This window comes from Vidua chalybeata, chromosome 1, assembly GCF_026979565.1.
Source record: "Vidua chalybeata isolate OUT-0048 chromosome 1, bVidCha1 merged haplotype, whole genome shotgun sequence".
Classification (NCBI taxonomy): domain Eukaryota; kingdom Metazoa; phylum Chordata; class Aves; order Passeriformes; family Viduidae; genus Vidua; species Vidua chalybeata.
Genome location: NC_071530.1, coordinates 62,183,080 through 62,210,867, shown reverse-complemented (window position 1 = coordinate 62,210,867; position 27,788 = coordinate 62,183,080). Strand labels below are relative to the sequence as shown.

General features: G+C 44.8%; 1 protein-coding gene across 1 annotated transcript in view; it reads left to right on the top strand.

Moving 5' to 3' along the window:
- The first annotated feature begins 839 nt into the window (after positions 1–839).
- E2F3 (E2F transcription factor 3) overlaps positions 840–27,788 on the top strand; it is a 41,941-nt gene continuing 14,992 nt past the window's right edge. Inside the window, exon 1 of the mRNA XM_053961843.1 lies at positions 840–1,171. Within this exon, the coding sequence (XP_053817818.1) occupies positions 845–1,171 (327 nt within the window). The 5' untranslated portion in view covers positions 840–844. The remainder of the gene's footprint in view (positions 1,172–27,788) is intronic.

Below are 27,788 nucleotides of genomic sequence, written 5' to 3'. Positions count from 1 at the left end.
CGGGGGCGAGAACTCAGATGACCCCTTCCGAGCCGCAGAGCTGCCGCGCGGGAACCGGCACCTCCCGGCAGCTCCGGAGCGGGGGCAGCGGCAGGGATCGTGCCCACCGGGCGGGCGGGCGAGCGGGCTCCAAAGCCCTCCAGCCTTCGGAGGGCTGCGGAGCGGGGCTCGCCGCACGCCCCCCGCGCCGAGGGGAGCCCGGCGGTGTCGGCGTCGGGGCGGTGCCCGGGGCGGGCCGGGCGCTCCGTGCGGGAGCAGCTGTCACTGTCAGCGAGCCGGCGAACCGGCATCCCGGCTGCGCGCAGGGGGAATCCCCCAGCCTCGCCCCCGCAGCCAATCGCCGCGCCGAATGCAAATCACGGCTGCGCCCGGGCCAATGGGAAGGCGGAGGGGCGGGGAGGCGGCCCCTCCGTTGGACGGCGCGGAGGTCGGCGGAGGCCAATGAGGCAGTGAGGCGGGCGGGGCGCGCCCCGGGGGCGGGGACATGCAAATTTAGTTTGAAAAGAGGGCGGGAAATCCGAGTTTCGCGGGAGGCCCTTGGCGCGTAACCCGTCTCCTTTCCCTTCATTCATTGTCAGCAGCCGCCGCTTCCTGGAGCCATTTTCCAGCCGGCCCCACACAGCGGGAGCGGCCCCGCTCCATCCGCCGCATCTGCCCGCCCCGCCGCCTCCATCCCCCCCCGGCGCCCCGCATCCTGCAGCCGGGGCCCCCCCGGCATCCGCAGCCCCCAGTATTTTGCGCGGGGCCTCGGCATCGAGGAGGAAAGGAGCTGGGAAGGCCGGGGGGGGAGGAGGGACGGGGGGGAGGAGGAGACGCGGCTGCGGGGACAGACCCGGAGGGAAGGATGAGAAGGGGACTCCAGCCTTCGGCCCCGGCAGCAGCGCCGCCACCCGCGCCGTCCACGGACTCCAGAGCAGCCCCCGCCGGCTTCCCGGCCCGCTTTGCCGCCGGCACCTTCATCCAGATCCGCAGCACCGGCGCCGTGGCGGGGGCGCCCTGTGTTATCTCCTCCTCCTCCGCCGCCGCCGCTTCCCAGGCTCCCGGTGCCTTTGCCCCGGCGGCGGATGGGGGCCAGCCCGCTGGCAGCTCGCTGTACTGCACCCCCCACGGACCCGCCGGCAGGACGGCGCTGCTGCAGCCCGCTCTCGGCGGAGGCGGAGGCCGCCCCCCGGTAATTTTGTGTTTTCCCCCCGTCCCCGCGGGGAGGGTGAAGGGGACGGGGGGGGATCCCGCCGCCAGCCGGACCCGGGGGGCGGGCGGGGTGCGGGGGGGAGGGCAGGAAAGGCGGAGGCAGCGCTTTGTTGCAATAAACTTTCCTGCCTCCTTCCCAACCCCCGCTGCCGGGTCTTATTGAAAAGGAGAGGGGAAAAAAAAAGGAAAAAAAAAAAAAAAAGGTGGGGGGGAAATAATAATCCCCCGCCACGTCCCGCCGCATGGGTGCAAAGAGCGAGCAGCCGGCGGCGGGGAAGGGCCCCGGGGCGGGGGGCCGGGCCGGGCCATGCCCCGCCGGTGTCTCCGCTTCACCCCCGGAGCCGCCGGTGACGTCTGGCACACGTGCGCGGAGGCCGCGGCTGTGACTGGGAGCCGGGGCGGGCGGGGAGGGGGACGCCGCTTCCTCCTCCTCCTCCTCCTCCCTCTGGCCTGGGACAGCCCGACCGCCGGCCGGCTGCCCCCGGCCCCCGCCGCTCTCCGAAATGCCCCTGCAGCAGGTCAGTGACTCGTGGGGCGGCGGCGAGCACCAACCCTCCTCTCCCCCCGCTTTAGAATTTATGCCCCCTCCTTAAAATTTACGCCCCCCCTCAAAAAAAAAAAAAAAAATCCGCCTCCCCCACTCGTGGGGTTTTCTTTGTCTTCGCCGATTTCGGGTGCGCGCTTGGCCCTCGTGGGCTCCGCCGAGTTGGAGAGTGGGGGAAGGCGCGGGGCATCCCCGCCGCGCGGGGTCGTGGACGTCGGGAGGGGCTCACCTGCCCCCCCCCGGGCTCCACGACCCCCGCCCGGCAGCGTGGGATTGCTGAACTCCTTCCCACCTCTCGCCCCGGTGCGCCCCTGCCAGGGCAAAAGGGGGTTTAACACCCCTTCTCCCCGGCCCCTTTTTCCTTGCATCTAGTCGGTGATGGTCCAGGTATGGGATAGTGCTGTTATTCTGAAATACTTCTGGAAGAGCTTTGGGGGCAGCTGGGAGGCCGGGGAGGATGGCATGAGCTGCCTCTTGTGTGGGTTTTTGCAGGTGTTGGTTGCTGATCTAGTGGTGGAAGTTTCAAGGCTCATTAAATCCCATCCAAAGCTTTTTTAAAAATTACTTTTTTTTTTTTTTTTTTTTTTTTACTTTTAAAATAAGCATCTTTGCTGTAAAAGAGAATTTATTTTATTTTGGTGCTCTTGGTCTTCAGCATATCCTAGTGGCACTCAGTGTCAAGCAGGCTACTTCAGGCCACTTTGTAAATATTTGGCTGTCCTACATGAAGGTTGATTCCTAGAAGGTGGTGGTAAGTGAATGCAAAGAGGAGCATGTGTTACACGATGATTCTGGGAGAGAAATTATTCAGGCTTTTTTGGCTTTGTGGGAGGGAGGTTGATGTCATAGGGACTCCTAAAATTTCTCATTAATTGCTCCTGTAAGATCTTAATGTATTATTTTAATGCCTTTTTGTATGCTGCTCACCTCTCTAATGGTAGGAATTCCTGGCCTTAAAAACCTGGGAAGGCTTATTTCCACCTTAAAGGTTTGGAAGTGGGGAAAGTGATGTTGGCCTCTGCCTGCGAAGAAGTCCCCACACAAGTTATGAGTTTCTTGTATGCCCTCAGCCCCTGTATTAACTTTGGGGAGAGATGTGGGATGGAGGAGGAAGAGAGTGGTCAGGCCAGCAGTATTTACAGCCACTGGCTGGCACCCACCCAGGGTGATAAGCCATTCATGGCACACACCAGGAAAGGGGCTGTGCATCCTGCTCTGCCCTGACAGCTGTGCTCATGCAAGTGCCCTTCTTGGAGCTGTGCTGGTTTGCCACAGACCCATGTTTTGGGAAGTCAGGCTGAAGCACCCTAGTGCTCTGCATTGACTTTCTGCACCCCAAACTGCTTGGCAGGGACACTATCCTGCCCTTTCTAGTCTGCAGCTTCCAGGTAGCTTTCCTTGAAAGTCATGGAGGATTTTCTGGGACTAGGAGGTGAGGATGTTCTGCCCTTGGTTCATAGCAGAGTATTTTTGACAAACTAATGTTAGGGACTGGTGAAAGGAATGAGAAAAGGCTGGGTAGCTGAGGCAGTGAGCTCAGGCAAGTAGCACCAATATAAATTTAGCTCTTGATTATTGAGTTGCAAGTAGTGGATGGAGTCTGAGACCCCCAGCTGGAAACAAGGCCTTGCTATGCAAAAGACTAGAGGTAAGTCTAAAAATTTGGCCAGCACACCTGCACTGGTTAGGATTATGAAAATGCTCTTGCCTTGCAGATGTAACTGCACTGGCAACCCACCCATCACTTCCAAATATAAACTATGGTATGACTGAAAAAGAGTCAGTACAGCAGTATAGTTTAGGCTGTGCAGGGAGGTGTTCAGCTACGTGAGCAAATGAAAAAGATTCTTTGGCCCAAGTAAGCTGTTTTCCCCTTGGAAATTTGGTAGTTATTTTACCTGTGGTTGTGCATGTGTAACACTGCTGGAAAAGCCTTGAAAAGTGGCCTAGTCCATAACAACAGGCCTCTCCAGCCCCACACTGAGGAGACACACTCTTCCATGTCCCAAGCAAGCTTCTCCATACTGTCCAAAGCCAGTTCCTTGCTCTGTGGCAGTTCTTTTGGCTGAGGGTTGCTAACTGGGCCCTTGTGCCCTGGAGAGCCCTGGCTCTGGGAGGCTGTGACCCGGCCTGCCTGCCCTTTCAACTTGAGGACCTTTTGCAGGATTCCTGGGTAGTTCATAGAAAGTATTACCAGGTGGATCTGAACCCCTGCTATTGCTTAAACACCAGCAGTAATGAAGAATTTAACCCTTGCAAAACAACCTTAAGCTTGCACTCCTTGGGAGAGCCTGAGCCTCTGGAGACAGTGCTGTGGCAAGGGGCCAGTGGTCTTGCATCCTCCCATGCTCTCCTGCACCCTGCTCGGGGCTGGTGCTTTTTCCATTCTGGAATCTCAGGCTTCCCAGGATGGAAAACTAACTCTGACCTAAATAAATAAAGGTTTTCTGCTGGGCAAGCAGGTTGAGCCAGCTAATGGCAGGTCTGGGAAGTGCCAGGGACCATCAAGAGAAAGTGGTGGCCAGGGATATAGCACAGGAGTTGTGACACCATGCTGTTTTAGTGTCAGTGAGTTTGTGAATTGACTTGGATCCTCATGAGAATGCAGGAGAAATTAGTGTTCAATGAAGTTCCCCAAAAGCATTCTCACTGGTGTTGCCTTCTCACTTGGTGTGAGAAAGTCACTACCATTAGCACTACCCTATGCTCAGAAATGGGGTTGCTAGAAAAGCAAGCTGCTCAAAATGTTTCTAATTCAAATAGCAGAGAATTTCTTACTGTCTTTGGGTTATAAAGATAAGCCTTTAAGAAGAGGGCCATTTTCTTAGCCATGAGAAAATGCTTAAATGGAGACACCACCCACATGTTAAGTCCTTTTTAAAAGGGGCTAAATCCTCTTAACAACAATATCTTTAGAGAACTCCTGTGGCCTTTAGATGACATGAGCTGTGGAGAGGCTAGTTCGGCATACTTCAGAAGGGGGCAGGAGGATTTACATTTCCAAGCTGAATACTTAGTACCGCTCTCATTTTTCTGGTGGTTTAGAAAGTACCTCTTCCTTCCTCCCTTCTCAGCAAGATGCAGCTGGAAAGGGAGAAAAATGTGGTAACACACAGTCTTTCTCCTAGGTGTTATGTAAAGGAGCAAGCCAAATAGGACATAGATAATGAAGGATTTAAGGTATGGGAGAAGAACATAAGTGGACAGTTAACTTAGTAGCTTTTCTTTATTTTGCAGCAATGAAAAGATTCATATGTGAAGACACATGTGTTTTCATATTCAGACCTGTTTACTTTGCCTGATATTTTGTGTTAGTAGAAATGAATGTTAGTATGAGGCTTGGACCTTTACTTTTTGACTAACATTTAAGGGATTTTCTTTGGTTCAAATCCCTCTCCTCCAGCAATACACTGTTTCTGAGCCCCAGGGGGTACCACATGGTCCTTTGGGTGCAGGTGTCTGAGGTGAGTTCAAAGAAGTATAAATCATTATTGCCCCAACCATGCTGACAAACATCTTGTGAAAAGTGGGCATCCTAATAAAACCCTACAGGTTTTCCAGCCCATAGGCTGTAGCTTGCTGATGGCTTCACTATCCTCATGCAGAGTCCAGCTGTGCTGGTATGGCTCCATCTGCACCACAGCTCCTGAGTATGGTAGCCCCATGATGATAAGGGCTTTTGGCAGGGTTCCATGAACAGCTGAGCTGCTCAAAGGCTTTACTGTTGCTGGAAAGAGTAGGCTTGCTTTTCCCTCACTGTCTCCTCTATATCATCTCCTTTGCTCTGCCTATGGCCAGACAGGGTTCTTCCCCTACTACTGTGCCTGGGGAGAATCTGGCTGTGCTGACAGGTTGTTTTTTGTGGGTGTTGTTTTTGTTTTTTTCTGCTTCAACAAGGTAGAAAGCTGGGTCTGAGCACTAGGTCTGGCAGGAATCTTGGGCCCAAGATGGGATGAGTGAGAAGAAGGAAGGAGACAGAAGCTTGCCCATGCAGTGGTTCAGAGGTTTTGAATTGTCCCGTCAAGCCTCCATTTTATCATGTTGGTCTTATTATTCTTTCTGTGAGTGTATTTTCCTTGCACCACCAGTCTACTTACCAAAATCTGGGTAGGGGTCACTTTATGTCCTGTTTATTCTTCTGTAGAGGATGCTCCACCTGGTTGAGCAAATACAGGCATTTTGTTTCCCCTCATTTTATTCCAGGTGTGTTGGTGCTGTTCTGTTAATTTTTACTATGTGCTTATCTGTGAGTACGTGCAAGCATTTACAAAGAGAATAATCTTTGAATTTAGGAACAGCTTTATATTTTGCAAGATGAAGTGTTCCCCCACTAATTCTCTGACTATGACTGTGGCAAGTGTTTCAGGAAAGAACACAGGGAAGGAGGCTTGCACAGGAAAGCCCTTCATGTGTCAAGAGAGCACTTTCTTGGTCAGGTATTACAATGCGTTTTACAGCTACCAGTGGCTAATGATTTTTGTGATCCCTGTTTGAATCTAGCTGTATTTCTGACCTGAGGTAGCAACAAGTTCTAGCCATGATTTAACTATTTTGTATGAAAAACAAACAATTTTCTTTGTTTCTTGCCTTGCTTTTTGGTTTGTTTTTTTTTTTCTGTTTGAACTTGCTGTCTATAGTGTTCTTGGGTGATCCTAGATATTGTGGAAGGGAAAAATGATTTTCTGGTATGTTTCTCTGCACAGTTTATGATAAGTTATCTTATATCCTCAGATGTCTTGTCCATTCTGAAGAGTGTCAGACAATTAATTTCTCCTGAAAAGAAAGCCATTAATGTAAAGTGAAAGGTGTCCTTTTGTAAAGGAACCACATGGGTGTGAAAACAAGTGTGTCTGTAATTGTGAGTTTTTACTTGTGAAACTTCTGTGGACTGGCAGCTTTGAAAGATTTTGGAACACATGGTAAACTCACTTTGCAGAGAGACCCTTTCACACCCAGCTTGTTTCATGAAGTTTTAACCTGGCCCTGGGGAGGGGAGTGGGAGGTGTGGGACAGAGGGGATGAGTAGGCATGGCTGCTGTGGGAATGGCTCTTTATAAGATGCAAAAAGGAAAGTGAAGTAGCACCATTCCTCCTTGGAGCCCAGTCCTGTGCAGGCCAGTAGGCCTGGTGTGGTTGTGGGAGGGAAATTCAGCCCATCCCTCCTATTCAGAGCACCAAGAATGAGATTGGTACGTGTGAAATGAAGACAGGAGCTTTTCTTGGTTGCTTCAAGTATGGTATCTCTCAGGCATCTCTTCTGAAGGTGCCTGCTTGGTTGAAGGCCGTGGCTCTAGTGGCAGGGCTGGTCCTGGTGCTGGATTGCAGGAGTGGGAAGGTGGCTCAGGCTTTAGTCCTGGTTTGTGGAAGAACTGCCTGCTAAGGATGACTTGGAGACTCAGTTTCTGACTCTGATTTCAGTTTCAGTGAGTTTCTTACACTAGTGGTGGTTACAAAGATCCAGCCCAGCCCAGTGTGGGGCTTCAGCAGATGGAAAGCTCTTAGAGTAACTAAATCTCCAGGTTTTATAGTCTCTGCAAATAATCTCATTTACAGCTGGCAGCCCTGACTGTGTATATATGGAGGTAACTCTCATCCTTACAAATGACTAAGTTGGACTTTAGGCTTTTGTTTTGGCAGACAGAGTTAATCACTTCTTACATTATTTTTCAAGACCAGGATTGTTCACAAAACAGTAATTCTGGGGAGAAGAAACCCCTATCATGTTCCCTGGGGGAAGTGGTGTGCAGTGGGAGGGAGGCTGCCTGTGCCTCTGTGATGGCGCTGCTGCAGTGCTGGAGGTGCTGCTGGTGAGGTATTTGGATTCTGTTTCAATTTCAGTTCTGTTTGAATGCAGGCTTGGCAAAATTGCCCAATTTATCACATCTTTAAAAAGGAACTATTTAACTTCTGTTTTCCTCAAGTAAGTTGGTCCAAAACCACACTTGGAAGTGCTATGCCTGGCATGGGTGTCTCTTGAAGTACTATGCTGTCTGCTTGGATGCTGCTGCTGTTTGCTGGATCTAGTGGCATTCATGGATTTCTTAATGCCTTGTCAGCTCAACATGGCCTGTGGTAAATATTTGCATCTGCAAGCCCTGTAAAAGGAGAAGGCAGGAGCTTGACTAGGTGTTGATTAAGCCAGAGCTTAATGAAAATGGCCTTTGTTGTGTGGTAAGAGAGTACTACTTCATGAGTTTTAGCATCCCTTTTATACATACATGAATGCATAGCAAATGTGCTGGTAGCTGTTTGCAAACTGAGCTCGCCTAAGGTTAATGGCATGTGTCATGAGTCTCCTGTCCCACTTACGAATGTGGACAGTTGTTGACCTGACCTGTGACAGTGTGAAAACTAACATGCTAACTCTGTCACTGCTGCACATGCATGCCCTGAAACTCTCGGGTGTTTTGTGTCCCAGCTCTTTGGCCTAGGACTAAGCTAGGAAGGCAAAGTGGAGCATTAAAGATCACCTTCTCAGAATCAGCTGGCATCTCTTCTGTAAGTGTGCCAAGTTATGTGGGCAAATATGGCTTTTCTTTATTCCTGGCTCTAAAAGTAATACCAATATTCCATTCATCGCTTTCTTTGAGTAGGAGACTTAATTTGATCACCTTGAACTACTTTCAAGATTCTTCAAACTTGTATGTGGCTGCATTTAGGCCCAGAGGTGTCTACCTAAGGCTGATGGCATATTCAGGTGCCTCATTTCGAGGGTCTAGAACCTGCTTTTTCAGAAGATCTGGGTGTTTCCTGTGATGTGCACTTGCAGTATTGCAGATGTTGAGTCCTTGGTATCTGGAGTTTTATATGGACAAATCACTGTTAAAAGCAGAGGCTGCTTTAATTATTTTGGCTTTCATTTCTTTATTTTTACAATCGAATTTTATGGTCCTGTCATGTAGACCTTGTGGGCCACTAGTTGTTTTGCAAAAATCTGTGAAAACTTTTAGAAAACATGTAAAGAACTATTTTTGGTAAAAATAAGTTATATTGGGCATCTGGACAACAAGAGATGTTTGCTTAGCTTTTGCTGCTTCAGCTCCGGCATTCCTGCCCTGAGTTGTGGTATGTCTGTTGGTTATGTATGCATAGATTCTAAAAGTAATTTTCATTAATGAACTTCTTGAAAGACATTCTCGTCTTAACCATGCTATTCTGGTTTGGGTTTTTTTGCTTGTTGTACAGCTGTTGGTTCAAAGGTTGTTGCATATTGCATAACTTAGTGCTAGAAGAGGGGGGCGGGTGAAGGAACTCATTGGCAAACTTCCTTCCTTGTTAATTAAGGTGACATTAAAGGTCTCTGGTTTAGGACTCAATGGTGCACACCATGCACTGCAAGAGTCAAATTCTTATATGTCATGTCAAGCTCATTGATCCACTCTACTAGTTCTCTCTGAATATAACTTTGTCTTAATTTTGGTTCTACCCGTTAGTTATAAAATCCTACTAAAATTAGAGTGCAGTAACAGATACTTTTTTTTTTTGCAAGTCACTGAATATGCACTGTAGGATTTTATGTTTTTTACACATTTTAAAGTACAGATGTAATTTTAGAGTGAAATACTTCTCCATGGGGCGAGTGTACTATGCTATCTCAAAACTTAGCTTTCACGTTTGCCTTTAAAATGTTTTTCAGAGACAAACTGACATGTAGACTTATTTGCATCCCTCCTTCCTAGACCTTCAATTTAAGAGGTCATCTGGCAAATTTCAGGTCTGGAAGTAAAAACCTTCTCTTGGCCCAGCAATTATGTTGGTGCAGTCCACTGAGGTTGCCAATAGGCTTCTGACTTTTTGGATGCTACCCGAGTGTAAGCAGGTAAGTATGTAAAAAGTACAAAATGATGCACAGAGAAGGTTTCATCTTGTACCACAGGTAGAATGGTGGTTTGTGTGTCCCAGGTTGTCTGCCATGACTTATGCTGGGTGTTAGGAGAATGGTCTTCACCCAGAGGGTGGCTGGGCACTGGAACAGGCTCCCCAGGGCAGTGGTCACAGCACCAAGCCTGGCAGAGTTCAAGAAGCCTTTGGACAATGCTGTCAGGCACATAGTGTGATTATCAAGGATGCAGAGGATCTGCAGGGCCAGGAGTTGGACTCAGTGATCCTCTGGGTCTGTTCCAGCTTGGTTTATCCTATGATTATTAATGGGTGATGGTTTTAAATGAAAAGAATGTGGATTTAGACTAGATATAAGATGGTTTTTACAGCAGGGCTAATGAAATATTGGAACAGGTTGCCGAGACAGGTGACAGGTACCCATTCCTGGAAACATTGAAGGCTAGGTTAGATGGGACTCTGAGCAACCTGATCTAGTTAGCTGTCAGTGCTCATTGCAGGGGGGTTGGACTAGATGACCTTTAAAGATCTCTTTCAACCCAAGCTATTCCATGATTCTATAGGAAAATGCAAGCTCTAAGGAGCAGATCTGAAGGGTTTGCTGTGTTCTCTGAGTGCATCTGTAATGGAAACTGGGCTTTCCTTCACCTTCTGCTTGGGTGTTTTTTAACATCTGCTGTTTTTAAAGTAATTTTCCTACCAGGGACACTAGAAATGGAATTATATGGAATTATAATGTCTTGAGCAATGCTAGTAACCTAGTGTTGCCTTCAATACTTGTTTTCTTCTGCTGTTAATTCTGGAATTAAATGGCAATTACCATGTATATATGCTGGTGCTGTTTTGCCTTGACAGTGTTGTGTTTTTAGACAGCGTTGGTCGCACACATTGACAGTCAGTTTTTTGTCCCCATACAGAAAGCTAGTTCACACTTTGTCTAATGTCTTTGCGTAGCAGGAATTGATGTTGGTTACAGCTCTCACAGAAGGCTTTTGTGTGGTGATATCTGAAAGCTGTCTTGTTGGAGCTTTTATCAAGGCTATTGCAATGAGGCCATTATCTCCGCTCATGGAAAACATAGATATTCACAGAAATTTTTATAGCAATGCTTGGTAAGTGTCATGCTGGGACAGAGTGACAATGCTGGAGCAGGACAGAAATAATACCCGAGGTGGCAGCCATGCTGTGGCGGGGTGTTATCTGTCCTTGCAGACTTGGGGACAGGGTGGGAAGGGAACCCCACACTGGGCAGATGGAGGGTGGTGATCAGGGCTATCGCAGGCACAAATAATCCTGGCCGTCGGCTCAGCAGAATAAAGTTTCACTTTTCATGGTAAGAGTTTTATTGAGTGGCTCTAAGTAACCCAGATCTGAATTGCTGTATAATGCTTCTGCACCTTGTACTTTTCGGGGTGGGTTGGGTTTTTTTTTGCTTTCAGCTGCGCGGTATCTGTGACCAAAAAGTGTCTCTGGGGAGTTATGTAAAACTGCAAGTCGGGTGAGAGGAAGCTGAAACTTCACAACCCAGCTGTAGTACCCTTAAGCACAAAATTCTTTCAGCCAGTAAAAAAGACAACTTACTACTTGAGGTGGTTGCAGGGAGGGCTCTAAAAATGATAGCATTTTCACTAGCTTCTTTGTCTCAACCATGGGTATTTCACTGGGTTTATTCTTTCTTTCCCTCAGGAATTATGGGTTAGAAAAAGCTTTTTTTTTTTTCTTTTTTTTTTCTTTTTTTTTTTGTAAAATGCAGTGTCCTGAAAGCATAAGCAAGTTGCTCATTTTCTTTCTCTGATTCTTAATCATAAGAGCTGCCTTGATGATTTTTCCCACCTCAAATTAGCAGTTTATTTATAACATGCTAATGTTCTGCATGCCCATTGGTATTGCTGTCCTGTCATGCTGAGCTTTGCTCTCTCGAAAACTGACACTGCAAAGATGACATAAAAGAACATGAGAAATTGCCTATGATAGAGAAACATTCAGGTGGCTTTTGTTATGACTTTGATTCATGCTTTCTACAAAATCATTTACATTTCCTTCCTGATTTCTATTGCTAAGTCACATTCATGTTGCTTGGTTTTATTTTTGCTTACCAAAAATAAGGAAAAATGCAGACCATTGGCTTTTGGCATCCTTGTTACCCTTTCGTTCCTAGTGGAAAACTTCTCTGTGATAGTCTTCCGCGCAGTGTCACCAGCTGCCTTCTTGGATTGCAGGCAGGGGAATGAGGAACTTCAGGAGTGATTCCCCCTTCCTGCAGGGTGTCTGCAGGAACCCCTCTTCCACATCTAGGGGTTAGCAACATCCTTCCCATTGGTCCTCCACTTCAGCTGCTCTGCAGAAAGACAGGGAGCATTCGAAGCCCACACTGTGCAATGTGGGGTGTCTTGTGCATGGAAAAGCAAAGGGCAAAATAAAAACACATCCCTTGAGTTTCTGTACTTGAAGCCATGTGCTTTGTAGGTGTTTACAAGAGAGATGACAAAGAAAGCTGCAAGATCATTTGGCAGCCTCCTGCGTTGTTATGACCTGTTCATCTGTAAAGATGCTCTTCATGTTGCTGCTGGTCTTGGCACACTGAAGTCCTTCCCTATTCTCATCTTGTTAGCATCGTGTTTGCTGAGTATGTGGGAAGTGAATGCAACAGTAGTGAACAGGTTGTGTGCAGTTGGCTAGATATTAAACTTAGGTACAGCCTTCTGTGGGCAGATAAGTTAGCTGCTACAAAGGAATTTTTTTTGTGGTATTTGTATTTTAGGGGAACAGAAACCCCTTTTGCTGTGAAAGGGAATGTGTAGGGAATTCCAGAGACTGGCATATTTAATTTAGAGGAGAAAAAAAAAGAAAGAAAAGGAGGCAAATCCCCCTTATTCAGTGCCATATGTTTAAGGTACTATCCTTAGTGAGATTTATTTGCTTCAGAATTAGGAAAGAGGGTTGCTAGGAAAAGGAAGATGCATTCACTTCTTTCACCTAAAAGACTTTTAGAAGGGTGATTGCAATCTCCCTCCTTTCTCCCTCTTTCCTAGTCTTGGAGAATAATCAATTCAGCAATAAGTCAGAGCAAGCAAAAGTGTGATTGTTCTCATCTGCAATGCAGAGACTAAGATGGACTCCTTTCTCTTAAGGCCAAAATTGGGTCTTTCTGTTTTGAAGTGAATCAGGAGTTATCAGTATGTTTTCAGTAAGAAATGATCAGAATTTCAGTTGTTTTCTTTCCCCTTTAAAATTTGTGAAGTTTTGGGGCATATCTGACTACTCTTTCATTCTTTCGATGGCCTCAATGCCAGTTTCAAACCACTTCCTTACTTCCTCTAAGGTGGGGAAACAGCACCAGTTGTACTGGACAGGGATTATATCTGTTCTAAGTACTTAATTTCCAGTGGAGAAATGTGACTTTTCCAGCTGTTTAAAAAGCTCAGTTGCCTCAGCATGTGGAGAGCAGGTCCCAAACTCTGTTTGACCAGCAGCAGAGAAGGGGGGAATTTCCTTCAGACCTTGCAGGGAGAAAACTTGAGGCATCTGTGAGGTGCTATAGTATATCTAAGCTAAAAATATCAGATACTTGAGCTTGCCTTATTGACTTGTTGGATGGCAATACCTTGTTGAAATGGAAAAAGCCAACAGATCCAGAACTTTGTGTAACAGTGCAATAGTGTAAGAGGGGTGGCATAAAGATCCTAGTAAATGTACTTGCTCACCAGAGCTACCCTGGCTTTCCCACTGAAAGTACAAATGTGGCATGCCTAGAAGATAAGGAATTGCCTGCCTGCCTGCCTGTAATGGTGCTGGAAGGTTTGCTTTCCTCCTGAAAAGCTGATGTCAGATTCTTTGTCCAGATTTAGCCCAGTCTCTTTGGTTAGTGTTGATCAAATCAGATGAAAATGTATTGTTCCTTCTGCTGCAGAGTGATGCTGAACGCCTTCTACAAGTACTTCACCTCTCCCTGAGAGATGATGCTTTTTGTTGCAATTGTTGCTCTGCCTCATCTTTGAGTGCCTCTCCATAATTGCAGGGGCATGAGCCTCAGCATGGAGCAGGATCTTCCCAGCCAGAACCTTGAATTAAAAGTATTGTCTCAATGGGAAGGTACATTTTAACTGGCTACATGCATCTCCTGTAGTGTGATGAAATTGCATCAGTATTTTCACTAAGCGTTTTTATCCAGAATATCAATTTCAATAAAGCGTTTTTTTAAGTTCACTATTAAGATCTTTAATCTTGGAAGGCAGGCCAGCGAGGTGACTCAGGTAAAGAATGTTTAGAGTCACAATATGGAATTTTTTCACCCAAACAAGGGAAGGTGGCGGTTTGAGCACACGCCAGTTTGCCTTTCCAGAGCTGTGATACGGCTGAACCACAGTGGAAATCTGGAACCATAACAACACTGCTTATAGGAAGTTTGACTCCCTGCATTTAACCACAAATGTGGTCAATGTTAGGAGAAGCAATAGCAGAGGGGAAGAAAGGTGGTAGTATTTGATTAGCTTTTTTCTCCTTATTTTCTGCTGTGAGGAAAGAGTGATAATATTACTAACTGATGGTTCCAGTTTCCTTGTTACACTTTGAGGATACTCTTTTAGGGTAGATATGATAAGACTTGCTTTCAGCATTTTAAATAGTCACATGCTGTCAAGTAGTTGTGCTGCTTGGTAAACTGTTGGGTATTTCTGAAGACAATAACATGGAGAAGAGGATTAAATACCATGTAAAGATCCTTCAGGTAGTCACTAGGTTCATGCAGGGATTGAAATGCAAAGCAATTCAGTCATGATGGGTTTCTGCAGGAGGTTATTGAGGGATAGAGGTCTTCCCATTGGTCCTCACCATTGTGCCCTAGACCAACATGCTGTATTAATTCAGTTCAGCAGCACAAGAATGGCGGTCTTGGACACTAAAATATCCCGCTGTTTCCTATCTGCACGTTCTTGGAAATGAAACGTAATCCTCTCATAGGCAGAATGGCCTTAATTACCTCATGGGCTAGGAAGGAAAAGGATGATTTGGGAACCAGGTCTGTACTACTAGAAGTGCTTCCCATGACAGAGGGGATTTCCTGGAACCATGCTGCAGGACCCTTTGGCAATGTGGTTTCAGAGTCAACTTGCAGCCACAATCCAAATTGGTGCCGCCACAAATAGGGTCATGCTGCCCTCCCTCCTTCCCTGCTTTGGCGCCCTTGTACTTCTCTGTGCTTGTCAGACCGGGGACTGCTCCAGCTGAAAGCTAACACTGGCTGAGTGATTAGTTTTCAGCACAGGGAGCTCCCTGGCCCAGCCGGCTGCGGGGTTAGGGTGGAGGTGGCCGGTGGAGGCTGCCCCAGGCCATGCCCTCTCCCCACCTACGGGACGCTTGCTTGGAGTGGCAGCAGACCAAGAGCCTCGCTGTGTGTGTGACCTCAGCATCTCCTAGAAGCCAGTGGCGTTGTGCGGAATGAAACCCTAACAGATGGCTCTTCTGCAAAGAAATAGGCAGCTTTTGTGCCACTACTCTCTGCTTGGGTTACTGAGAGCATGCAGCTGCCACAGCCTGGCCGGCAGTGCCCAAGGGCTGGAGGGAGCTTGCATGCTCTCCCCATCTCCAGCTTTGGAGGGCTTGGGGGCAGTATAGCAGGTTTGTGAGCACATGGAGGAGTAACTATGGCTGAAAACATCCTCAGTTCATGGAGGAAAGCCATATTTGCTTAAACTGGGAATCTCCTCAGTCCTGTTGGCACCTCATACACTTGTCTTCCAGTCCGTGACAGAGGCTCCCAGGCTCTACTAAATTACAGACTGTAATTTAATTACAGTCTGATGGCTGGCACTGAAGTAGGTGAAGATATAAATGTAATTTGTGCCTAGAAGTTATGTATGTAGTGAGCTTACAATAGTGGAGGCCTTCTCGGCAATCACTGCTGTTAAGATATACCTCTAGAGGAAAGGCTGGCTGTGCTACTCTGGCAGGTACAGCCTGACAGGTACAGCTCTTAACAGGGCTTTAATGTGACTAATTGTTAATAGGTGAAAGTAGAGTTGTGGTCTTGCATGAAAGATCACAGAATCCTTGGAGATAGCAACTGGGATAGCTTTTACAATCAACAGCCACAGCAGCCGTGGCCGAGGGTCTTGTTTTGTGTAGTTTATGAAGGTGGAAAGGCTCATAGGGCTTCTGGTCAGAGGAGTGGTCATGAATACCAGTCACATGCAAAGTTGGCCGAGGAAGGTTGAGTTTCATGCTGGCATACATAGCAAAGTCTCCTTTCTGCCCCTCAAATGGTGAGGTGGAACCAGCATGTGTGGCAGTGAGAGCATCCAGGGCCCTGCTTATTCCATGCTACAGCAGCATTCTGCCTTTGTGACCAGAATATACTGCTGAATTTCAGCTTTGGCTTAAAAGGTGTATCATTGTTACTGTAAGTAAACCTCCATGACAAACTCGGCTAGTGCAGAACTAACTTTGGAGGCAGCCTGTAACTCACAGGGCTGTGAAATAAGAGTTTCACTTTAATCTGTTGTCTGTTTTCAAACATAACTATTTTGTTATTGATTACTTGAGAAAAAGGTCTGATGTGTTTATCTCGCAATCCTTACACATGCTGCCCACTGCCAGGAGCCTCAGTTCTCCCCTCTGCAGCTGCCAAAATTTCCATCTTTCTCCCGATACTTTCTTTAGCACCATTGTGCATTGAAATGCTTGCAGGATAGCAATATGTGAAAGCCGTGTAGCATTCCTGTTTATCTTGGAAGTCAGTGTTTTACACAAGGAGCACTGTAACTCTGCCATATTTACTTTCTCGTATTTAATTCAATGAAATGTTTTTACCTGAAGTGGACACGAAATTTCCAGTTTGCGGTGGAAAGTGTAGGACCAGGCTGCAGAGCTTGTTCCAAGTCAGGACAGAGTGCATGAGGGCTCCTTGCCAGTGCAAAGCATGGGAGGAAATTCGGGAGTAAGATGACTCTTGCTGCTATCATCAGCAGGCGCCTGTTGAAAAGGTAGGAGTTACGGATGTCAAGGCAAGACAACAGGTTTTTGTGTTTTCTTGAATTTTAGACTTCCAAGACAAACCAATGACTGGCAAAGCAGGTTTTGTCAAGACTCTGCTTTAGCTTTGATAAGAACTTGCAGTCTCAGACAGTGAGATGTAGTCAAGTTTTCTGGGGTAATCTTAGCTCTACAGTTTGATTATAATTTGGAATTAGGGTTGGGGAAACAATTACTATAGAAAATGAGGTTTTCTGTGGGAATCTATCATGCTTAAGGATTTTTAGCAATCTAGCAAGCCTACAGGCTGGTGAGGGCTTCCCACGGCTGCCTCAAGTTACCTTTTCTCCTGCTTCTAAGAAACAAGGCTGTCTTCCTTCCTATCCATATATTGTTGAAAGAGGGCATCGTCCACAAGCTATTTTTATTCCTATTCCTTTCCATAATTACATGTAGCTTTTATAAATCTGTGTGGATGGAAAGCTCTCGTATACTTTTGAAGGGCTTATTTGATCTAAATTTAAGGATGTCTCATGTCCAGTTGTGAAACTTGCTATTTTAGTTCACCCTACCTACAGCTTTTACTAAAACAAGAGGAAAAGGATGAAGAGGAGAGACTGAAAAGTGTGTGTGAGAGGAGGGAAAGATGAGTCATAAGTGGGACTACATTTGAAAATGAAAAGGATCAAGGTGTACTGATCATAAGGGAGAAAGTTATGGCTTCTGTGAAGAAGGCACAATTAAACCATGTGGTCATTTATCTTCTGAACAGATTAAGGTACGTTTGGGGAGGAATTCATGGGCCTGAATTGAGTAGATAGATTTCTTCGCTCTTCAAAGTTATTTAAAGAAAGGAATTTTTAGTGCAGACTTTAATAGGTGATGTTTTAGTGCTAGATTCCGCTGGAAGACTTCCCCAGGCTTCTGGAAAATCCCATTTTGCTGTCCATTGCCTACAGGATCGTTTTAATAGCTGCATGGTTATACAACAGGATAGGTAGCACAAGGGGAAAGAGGGGGAAGGCCACAGTACAAGAAGCCAAATGGACTTTCTCTGAACTTTAGGCTACAATCAAGGAAAATTAAAGCTCACGAATAGATGCACAAATTTCTGCTTTCAATCCAGATGTTGTCTCTTTTACCCCTCTGCTAACGTTCTGCTCTTCCAGCCTTGTGCAAGCGCCTGTAAGACTTCCAGAATACTTGGGATGGCCAATAGTCTTGAAATAAACCTTCTACAGAGCTTTGAGTAGTGTGCAGTTATAAGGATGGAGTTCTTCTGTATACAGCATTGCAAAGAGTGCCTGTGGTGTTTCCAAAAGTGTTTACCAGCAGTATCCCACAGCCAGCTCCTCCTACCTTCACCCTTCTTCTCCTGCCAAAACCTAGAAGTTAACAAAGGTATGTCTGTCCGGCATGTGAATGAGGCTTATAGAAAATACATTAAATTTTGTAAAGCATTTTGATTAACAAAAGTAAGTGTCAATATGAAATTGGTTTAAAAAAATTGGCTAAGTGGAAGGAAAAGGGTCCTTTTTATTGATTCCAGTGAGTATTTTCACTAATCCCAATACTATGGAGTGCTTTCATCGTTGTCACAGAAGTAAACAAAAAAACTGTTACTGATAGTAATTGCCAGCAGAATAGTAGATGATAATGGAGCTCTCACAACTTGCTCTGTAGGCACATTCAGACAACGCTGTGTCTTTAGTACGGCAAAAGGCAAAGTTGTATGCCAGAGCACAGGGAATGCAAGCCATGCCTTATGAAAGGGGACCTGTATCCTGGAAAGTAGCACTTCTGGGAAGTCTGTAGTGGACAAGCAACTGCACATCAGCTTCCAGCACAACACTGAGAGGCACTGGCTCTGAGGCTTGCATCCTGGCATATACAAAAAAATAAGCAAGTGTGGGGATACTTTTGCCTCAGTCAACAGTTTTGGTATGACTGATACCTAAAATAACAATGTTATTCAGTACTAGTATTTGCAAGGGAAAGATCTTGAAATTAGAAGATGCTGTTAAACAGCATGAATTATTTGAGGTCTGAAGAAAACGCCCTTCAGTGCAACTTAAGCAATATTTTGCCTATGAAATTAATATTAAGGAGTGACTGGACTGGTACGAGATACAGAATTGTGGCCAGTAGTTGATACAGCTGATGGTTGCACTGCTGTCCAGAGGGACTTTGGCAGGCTTGAGGAAGGGGCTGACAGGAACCTCATGAAGTTCAGCAGAAGGAAGTGCAAAGTCCTGCCTCTGCAGAAGAATAATTCCAGGTACCAGCATGGGCTAGGACAAACCTGCTGTAAAGCAGCTCTGCAGAGTGAGAAGATCCTTTCCCTCTGCTCAACCCTGGTGAGACACAGCTGACATGCTGGGTCCAGTTCTGGGATCCCCATTATGAGAGGACACGGACATACTGGAGCAGGTCCAGTGAGGGGCTATGAAGGTGGTTAAAGCCTCAGAGCATCTCATATAGAAGAAGAGGCTGAGAGAGCTGGGACTGTTGAGCCTGGAGGTGTTTAAACACATGATGGGGGAGAGTGAAGAAAATGGAGCCAGGCCATTCTCAGTGGTAGCCAGTGACAAGATAAAAGGCCATGGGAAAAAAATTATAATTAAGAAAGTCCATTTAAACAGAAGCTTATACAGCAAAGGTATTCTTGAACAGGTCCCTTAGGTTGTGGAGTTGCAGTCACTGGCCATATTAAAAACCCAACTGAATACAGCCCTGAGCATCCTGTTCTAGTTGCCTTCTTTTTGAGCAGTGGCAGGTGGACTAGATGATCTCCAGAGGTGCTTTCCCACCTCAACCACTCCCTGAGATGATTGTGGTGTTAAAGGACTTCTTAAGTTGTTGAACTTGAAGACATTTAATATTGAAAGCTTAAACAATGCAAACTCAAAGTGGAAATCTGATTTTAAGTGAGGGGGAAATGAGTTTATGCCTTCTAGTTTTGACACAATGACTGTTTTGCTGTAATTTCTCTGTAGAGTTATGTTCTGTAATTTCAACTCTGAACAGCCTTGAGGTTAGCAAATCCTTCTACTTGCTTTTTGGTAGGTAAACTGTGTTTATGGTACTTCCTGACAGGTGCTTGTTCATTTCATTTTCATAACAAAGATTCTAAAATTGCATTCTTATCCTTGGCTACAATAGCACAGCAGCAAGGGTCTGTGATACGTAGGAGGTGATATTAGAAAGTCAGATTCTTGTCTTCCATCAAAGTGTGTAGATTAGAGAGAAAAATGCAAATTCACTTCATTTTAAAATTTGAGACTTCAGGGTGCTGCTAATTTTTCTGGAGAAGTCATCTCAAGTTGCTTCGTTTAGGAAATACATTGTAAAGAAGGCAAAGTAGAAGGGACAGATTGTGTCTGGTGTGGGTCGGTTTCACAGAGGTTAAAGTCCTTGTTTGACTATATGACTGGAGATTTTCTACTTCACCAAAGCCAAAAGGGATAACTGCTTGAAAATATCCTATATAATCTGAGAAAGAACAGCAGCTTTAATGTCTTTTCCCCTAGAAATTAATTACCTGTGATTCCCTGGAAAACCATCTGTTTTGGTTGTTGTCTTGTAAATTAGGCTGTCACATCAGTTGTTTTAGATTGTCCTGTGCATGACAGAATTTTCTTAAATGTGAAAAAGAAAATTATTTAGTCTACTAACACTCATTCACTTCACTTAAGGCCTGCTGCCATCCTGTCTTTTTATTCCCTCTCTGTCAATGGGAATAAGTAAAACTTCCTATTTGAAATCAGTTTGTTGTCATTTTGCCAGCACCCTCAGGTTGTTCTGCTCCATGGTGTAGCTGATGGATTGATAAAATACTGCCAAGGTAGAATGTGCATCACAGTGAAAGCTCAGTGGAATAGTTGTTCTTTGTGACATTACGCAGCATTTCAAACGTCAGGAACTTGGCTATCTCTGTGCCATTTCAGCCATGTAAACTGTTGCCAAACTGACCTGTGCAATAAAAGTAAATGCAGCAGCTGCCTACCTTGATGTGGGGAGGAAGTAATCAGTTTCTAGAGTTTAGCAACCCAGGCTAGGTGAAAACCAAGTTCAGTTCGTAGTGAGAGAAATGTGCTGTGAAGGGAAGCTGTCTGATGGTAGTACCAGCTCCAGATCTAGGGAGGAGGAGGCTGTCAGCCATAACTGGGGTCTTTAGGGCTCACCCATCTGTGATTATCGCCCTTGCTCTCTTCTTATAATCTTTTATCTGTTTCTGTGACTTTCTGCTAATTTGGAGCCTCCTTTCTGACTGCTTCTGGGAGTAGCTGCTTTTGGATATGTCAACCATGTTTTCCTGTTTCTTGGGCACTTGTTACTTATTTTTGTTACTCTGAGGTTTGGTATGTGGAAAAGGTTATTGTGTTAACTTCACCAAGGTATGTACGGATTTTTTTTGTATATAATGCTGGTAATTTAATTTTTGAAACTATACTTAATTAATTTGCGAATGATAAATCGATCTCTTGTGCAAAGACAGCATTATGGTTACTTGTAGGTGCAAAGATAATTTTTCAGGGTTAATCTGTTTGAACAATGTTGAGACTCCCTTAAAGTGAACTAACACAATTTACATAATGTACAGAACTGTACTGTGTTAAGGTAAATGCTTAGGACCCTACGTTATTTCTCATTGTCTGATTCTGTAAATGCAAATCATTGCACGTTGCCTGGGTCTTCTGAATGTTTTTTGTCAACTTTCACAGTGACCTTTGGAAACTAGATAATATTTTTATCACTCTAAATGGATTCAAAGTCCATTTATTACTTTTGGGGAATCCTGCTGTATGCTTTTGTACTTGGGTGGAACTGGGTTAAGAAAATACTTCAGAATAAAAGGTTTTGCTACTTAAGATCTGATTTCTCATTACTAATTACATTAATTGAAAAAGTAGATAGATCTAAGAGCCATTGTACCTCAGACAGTGAATTAAAAATATGGAGTCAGGATTGGTGTTGACCTTTTTTAAGGAATGATTCACCTGCTTTGGGGATGTGAATACCCAATACTAATGCTCATGTGCACCTGAGTTCTTAAAATTTGTTACCTTCTAGTTGTAGCTCGATAGTTTCTGAAGTGTTTACATACGTATCCTTAGTGTCATTAATTTTTAAAAGAATGTACAAGTTTGTTGGTTCCCTGTGAATCACCTCTCAGTGAGTCAAGTAATGCAGTCCCATGGCACTGCTCTGATATAACTTGGTATGGCTATTTTGTATGGAATACAGAAATGTTTGGAGTGCCAGGGTGGGACATCGTGAACCGCACACACGTGTAGACATGAAAACTTGAACTCCAGAAACTTCATTTGTGAAATTCCACAAATGTCATCCTCTCTTGTAGGGATCCTGTATCCAAGGAAAACAAAGCTCAAGATGCTGTGGCCTAGGCAGGCAGTTTAGCGAGCGAACTTTGTAAAGCAAGCCCAATCTTGCACACCATTACAGGGCACCTACACTGAGATAGCACTGGTTTGGCTTTGTAAGTGCTCCTCTTTCTCCTCACTGTTCACTTTGTATGTATCCACTCTTATTAATTACATCTTCCTAGAGAGGTTTATCCCTGTATTCTGTACGTTTTGTAAGTGAGGAATAACACTTTTCCTGATTCCTATGTCAATACATGTGCTCGGAATGCTGCTATTAGTTTTTAGCCTGTTTATCTAATGCTTCATGGCATTTATTGGAATTTCCTACCAGGAAGTTCATCCTATTATATCCTCCAGCTCTGTGTCCTTCCTCCCCCAATCTCAGGGCTTGTTTGTTTAATAGACAATGTGGCAGACAACTGACAGTGTTCAAAAGTTTTTCTTTTTGAAGTAGCTGTGCTGATTTCCACACATAGAGTGGAAGCCACTCAGTGAAACAAATCCATTTGCAATCTTATTTTGAAGTTAATGATGTTTAAAATAAAAAATAATCCTTAAATACAAAAGAAAAAAAAATCTCTAGGATGTATTTTGAGACTTATTTGCTTTGCAATGGTTTTTCTTTGGGATTAACGGTAAAATTATAGGAAAGATTTCTTTCCCTTGGTCCGGTTCAACTTTAGCCTTGCTATTCAGGAGGCTGAAAGTCTCCTGAAGGGCTGAAATACTGCAAGCAGCTCTGAAGCCACACTGAGATGTCGTGCCCTGTCATACACCATGTGAATTGAACTATCCCTTCCTTATTTGGCTTACTTTGATCTCAATGGGTAACATAAAAAGTGGACTTGTGTTGGTGGAACTGTTACATATAAATGCAATACAAAGAAATTAACACCAAGAAGTCTTTCACATGGCTGGTCTGCTGTCACATCCTGTCCCCTTTGTGTTTGTGTCCCATCATGTCCCGTTCCCCCCCCCCCCCCCTCCCCCCAGGTGCTTGCCATGAGTTTGCAAGTTCAGCATCAGGCCAGTTCTGTGACAATCTTGTTTTCTTCAAAGGATGTGCGTGGTGAGAAATCACTGATGCGAACCACAACTGAAAATCCCTGAGCTCTGCTCTGGAGGCAGCAGCCTTTCTGAGTTGGTGTTTTTGGGAATGGGGTAGGCAAATCGGCTGGTAGCTTTGACACTAGTTTGTATGATGGTGTTAGAGCCTGCTAGTGACAGGTCCAGCCTTACCACCAAGGCATGGGCCATTCTTCCCAGGGAGTAGGAGGGAAATGATCCTGCTACATCCAGACACATCCCCAAAACTCTGTGGTCAGGATTCCACACCAGATGCTGGTTAGTCTGGCTGCGCTTCTGCGTGCAAGCGTTGGGTGTTTGTCATTACATTTCTAGAAGTTTTGTCTCCACAGCTTCCACCTTAACCAAGCAGGTGCAGCCCAGCCCCTGGCAGCTGTTAGGATCAGGGGGTTGCATGGAAGTGTTTCAGGACTGCCAGAGACACATGTGCTCCTCACCTTGGGCAGTTTAGCAGTTGAGATGAAAACTGGGTGCAGTTTCCTGAAAACAACTTTTCATATTTCAACATGAAGTGGTAACTGGAGCTTTCAACCTTAGTACAGTGCAAAGCCATTGCTTTCCGTAAGAAGTAATTGTTTCGTATTTGGTGGAAAAATTGCATTAAGAAAGATCTCAGATGATTCATTTCCTATGCAGCATAGGTGTAATTCTCTTGGTTTGAGGCCAGAAACGTGGCTTAGGCTTTGGTTTATGTCTTGCACAACCGTTGTAATGTCCTTCCTCTTTTAGTGCCAAGAAAATATGAAGTACTGCAGCAGAGTAGGAAAACAAGATAAGCTGCACGTTTTGCCACTTGCTGCTATACTGAGTGCCAGTCTGGTGGGGTGTGGAGCTGATCCCATGGCATTCCAGTAGACCTATAAGCCTAAAATGGAGTGATCTCCAACAGGGTTGTCCACTTACCTTGCTGTCAGAATTATGTTAGCATTGGTGACTATGAGATTATTGGACTAGAGGGCAGGCCAGGTCACATGAGATGTCAGGATGAAAATCAAAGGTAATTAGTACATTAAGATTATAATCATGCTTCAACAAAAATTACCTGCTATGCAAGTGTAGGGAGAAACCACTATTTTTCATTGCTACATTTCAGTACTTTCTTGATTTGGTTCGGGCCATTGTGTTTCATTTAAAAGCAGTTGAAAATGTTCTGTTCAGCCAGGCTGGAGATGAGTGTGAAGTGCCTCATTGGAGTGGCATTGATGCACAGTGCCGCTAACATGGGAGCACTGAGCGTGCCTGAAAGCTGATGTATTCCTTTCTATGGGTGTTAGAAATGGCTTTGTGGGATGTTCTGCAGCAACAACTGGGAGGCACTCATGGCACTTGCATTGCTTCTTCCTGCACATTCATCCTGAGAAGGGAAAGCCACCGCTCAGTTCCTCTAGCTTGGGTTCCACTTTCAAACAAGAATTTGCCGCTGAAAGTTGGCCGCCCACGTTTTAACTTTTTGGACCTAAATAAAAGTTGTGTGGTTTCATCTATAAGTGCTTACAGTTCATGGCTTCCTTGACTCTTGGATACTTCTGAGGAAATCATGAAAATGGCAAATCGATAGAAATAGGATGGTTTAATTAGGCCTTGAAAGAAACTTCACCAGAGTAACAGACCAGCCTTCAGCCCTCAGTGTCAAATACCTAATGGGGAGGGGCTGCGTATGATCAGAATGTCACTTAATTTGGCAATTGTGGCGTGCCTCTTACTGAATTATAAACCAAATTAAGACATATAAAAGGGATTTTCTCTTAATATTCGTCTACATTAAAAACAAACAATTGGACTGTAGCTGAACTAATAATTTCAATTTAAGAACGAGAGAAGAATTTCCCTCAGTCAAAACTAATAAGCTGAAAGACAAGGTGATAACTTAGGAAACAGAATTTGGTATAGTAGAAAGTACTTTTTGGTCCTTTTTTATATACGATTGCTGTTTTATAAGAAGATAATTTGTGGCTTTTGTGTTGGATTAGAATGATCCAGATGAGTTCTGTAAGCTGTGTTTTCATTTGCTTTAAAAAGATTCTTTAAATTTTACTTTAAATACAATCTTGCTTGTCACTCAGCTAATAGTCCTGATGAATAAGTAGCTATTATTTCAGATTTTTGAAATTATTTATTTCTGCCTTGTGTTGATTTTACAATGTATTCAATTTTCAAGACACTATTTTTATATATCTTTATGTTTTCTTTTACTTCAGTCTTATGAATGGCTATGAGTAAACCAGAATTTTGAGGTCAAGTTTTCATTAAGAGTGCCATCCCTGGGCTTGTTCCTCTTGTTCCTCTGTATGGGACTGCCTGCTTTTCATAGGGAGGTAACACTCTGGGAAGACTTGAGAGGACTTTCAAAACTTTCCCTTTAAGGACATGCTTTGTTGTCTTTTACGTGCAAATAGTTTAATTCCCAGCTATTTCTTTATTTTCTTATTCTTTCCTGAAACAACTTCTTAAATGTTTTATACTGTCAGAGTTAACTACTGAAACCAAGGGTAGTATGGTACAAATTAATGGTATTGGTGTGTAAATATTTCTTCATGGAAGATGGAAATCCCTCTCCCTTCCAGGAGTTTGAACTGCAAATTTATTTCTGTTGAGAAATGAGGCAGTGGGTATGAAATGAATTGTCAGTAGGAGTTTGAAGGCAGGAATTCTGAAGCTCTTCTTGCATCTTTCTGCTGCTTTGGGTGTTCCTTTGCTTGTGAGCTGACCAGCAGAGCTGAGCCCCTTCCTTACTGGGAGCTCCTCTGCTTTCCTCTCTGCACCTCTCCCTATTTTCCAGTCTTCCCGAATGTTTGCAATGCCCTCAGCTGGGTGCAGCCCTCTGGCAGACACTCACAGCTCTCCACATACCAGGGTTTGTTCATTTGAGTGTGTTCTAAATGCTCAACCTGTATCCCTTCATTCAGTGGAGACACTTCCTTAGTGTATGAATATTTCTCTGCATTCACCCCAAGGTGTCTTTTTTTCTTTGCTTCCTCTCCTGTATTCCTTCTTCATCAAGCTCCAGTTTAACTTACCCTTTCATGTAATATATTTGCTTTCTTCTCTGCAGCTCCTGACCTCTGGAACAGCTTTCTAGGGTTCATGCCTCCAGAACCTCAGCTTTTAAATTATATTTTTAAGTGAATGCTTAATTTAGAAAATGTGGAAGAAAGCCTGTGCAAAGTGTGTGGGGATTGCTAAAGAGCCTATGCTATGGCTTCCTTGCTGCAGTCAAAATTTATCTGTGCTTGCTGGAAAGGCTTGCATCCCCTCCCCAGTAATATCAGCATTGTGGTAAAATACAGACAAGCTGCCTTTTTATCTGCCCCTAGCAATTGTAATATCTTCTAGAGACTACGCCAGGCTTAGTCATGGTCTCTTGCTTAACTTGCCCATCTTACTCCTAGCTCTGAGACACCCACAGCTGAGCCCTAAGACACATTTCTCTGCCTTGCTGCTTAATTTACTGTCAGCTATCACTTAATACAAACAATTTATTCCTTGCCATGCTTGGTCATTTCCAATCTTCTTGTTTTTCCACCCCAGTCGACCATAAACTGGAGTTTTTTTTCAGCTCCTCATCCCATTGTTTTTTGGAGTAAGTTTTTATCTTCTGTCCCCATCTCAGCAGGCTTTGTCCCAGGTTACTTTTGCTCTCATTCTGAGGTCAACTTTTGTCCTTTTGTATTTAAATCAGACTGCTGCTCCACAAATACACCTTGAATGCCTGCTAGGAGAGCAGGGGATGTTGATAGGTCTCAGGACCCCCAAGGAGATGAGATGTGCACAGCCTGGGAGGCCCAAGAGCTGTGACAGGAATTTAAAGTGGAATTTGGCGCTTCACACTTGTAATGAAAATGTTCTGACTGCACTTTTCCAAATGACTTTGAATTTAGGGTTTTGGGGTAGTAGAATATGCCCAACTCAGATCATTACAGCAAGTTTTATGTGCTTGCTGAAGCCTAATGGGTGCAGCAGTATTTCAGACAAAATATTTTTAGGCAAAGATTTTCAGAAGGTAGCACTGGTAATGTAATTTTTCTTAGGTCTCTCTCTTGCAAACAGCACAACTTGCATCCAGTAATAAAGCTGAGAGAACACATCTAGCAGAACAAATTCTAGTGTGCGTTGTTTGGCAAAGTGATTCCAATTTTATCACTGGAAAGAATTAAAAAGTGTTTTACTGTTTCTTCCCTCAAACTTAAAAATATAATTCTCAGAGAAACAAAGGCTTTGGTTGGATATGATGCAGTCCTCAAAACCTGATGTCTGCCCCACCTGGGCACTGTGCTCTGCTCTCTTGCAAAACCCTGTGCTGGCTCTTACCTGATGCTTAGCCCTTACTTGTCTATTACAAGGTAACACTTTGAAATTTTTTCTTTATATCTAATTGCTGCCAGTTTCTTTCCCCAAGAACTGAAGTTGATTGCTGTGGGACATGACAGTGAAGCTGCTCAAATGTCAGTCTGATGCTTCAAGGGGCATGGGTGGGTGTCACACTGCTTCTCCTCAGCAGCCCTCAGTGCAGGCTCATCACCCACCCAGCAGAAAAATATTTTCTGTTTTGGAGTAGGACTAAGTTACTGCTGGTAGGGACCTCTTGAACCAGCTTTCTGTGGGAGCTGATGAGGACATATCAATCAGGTGCTGCCTGCACCAGGAGAGCAGGGATGGAGGGAGGATGCAGTGAAGGTGGTGTCAACGACCTGATAGACCCACTTAGCCATGAAGTCAAACCAACCCATTAAAGGGAATGGGCTATAATTTCCCATTTGCACCTTTTCCACCCC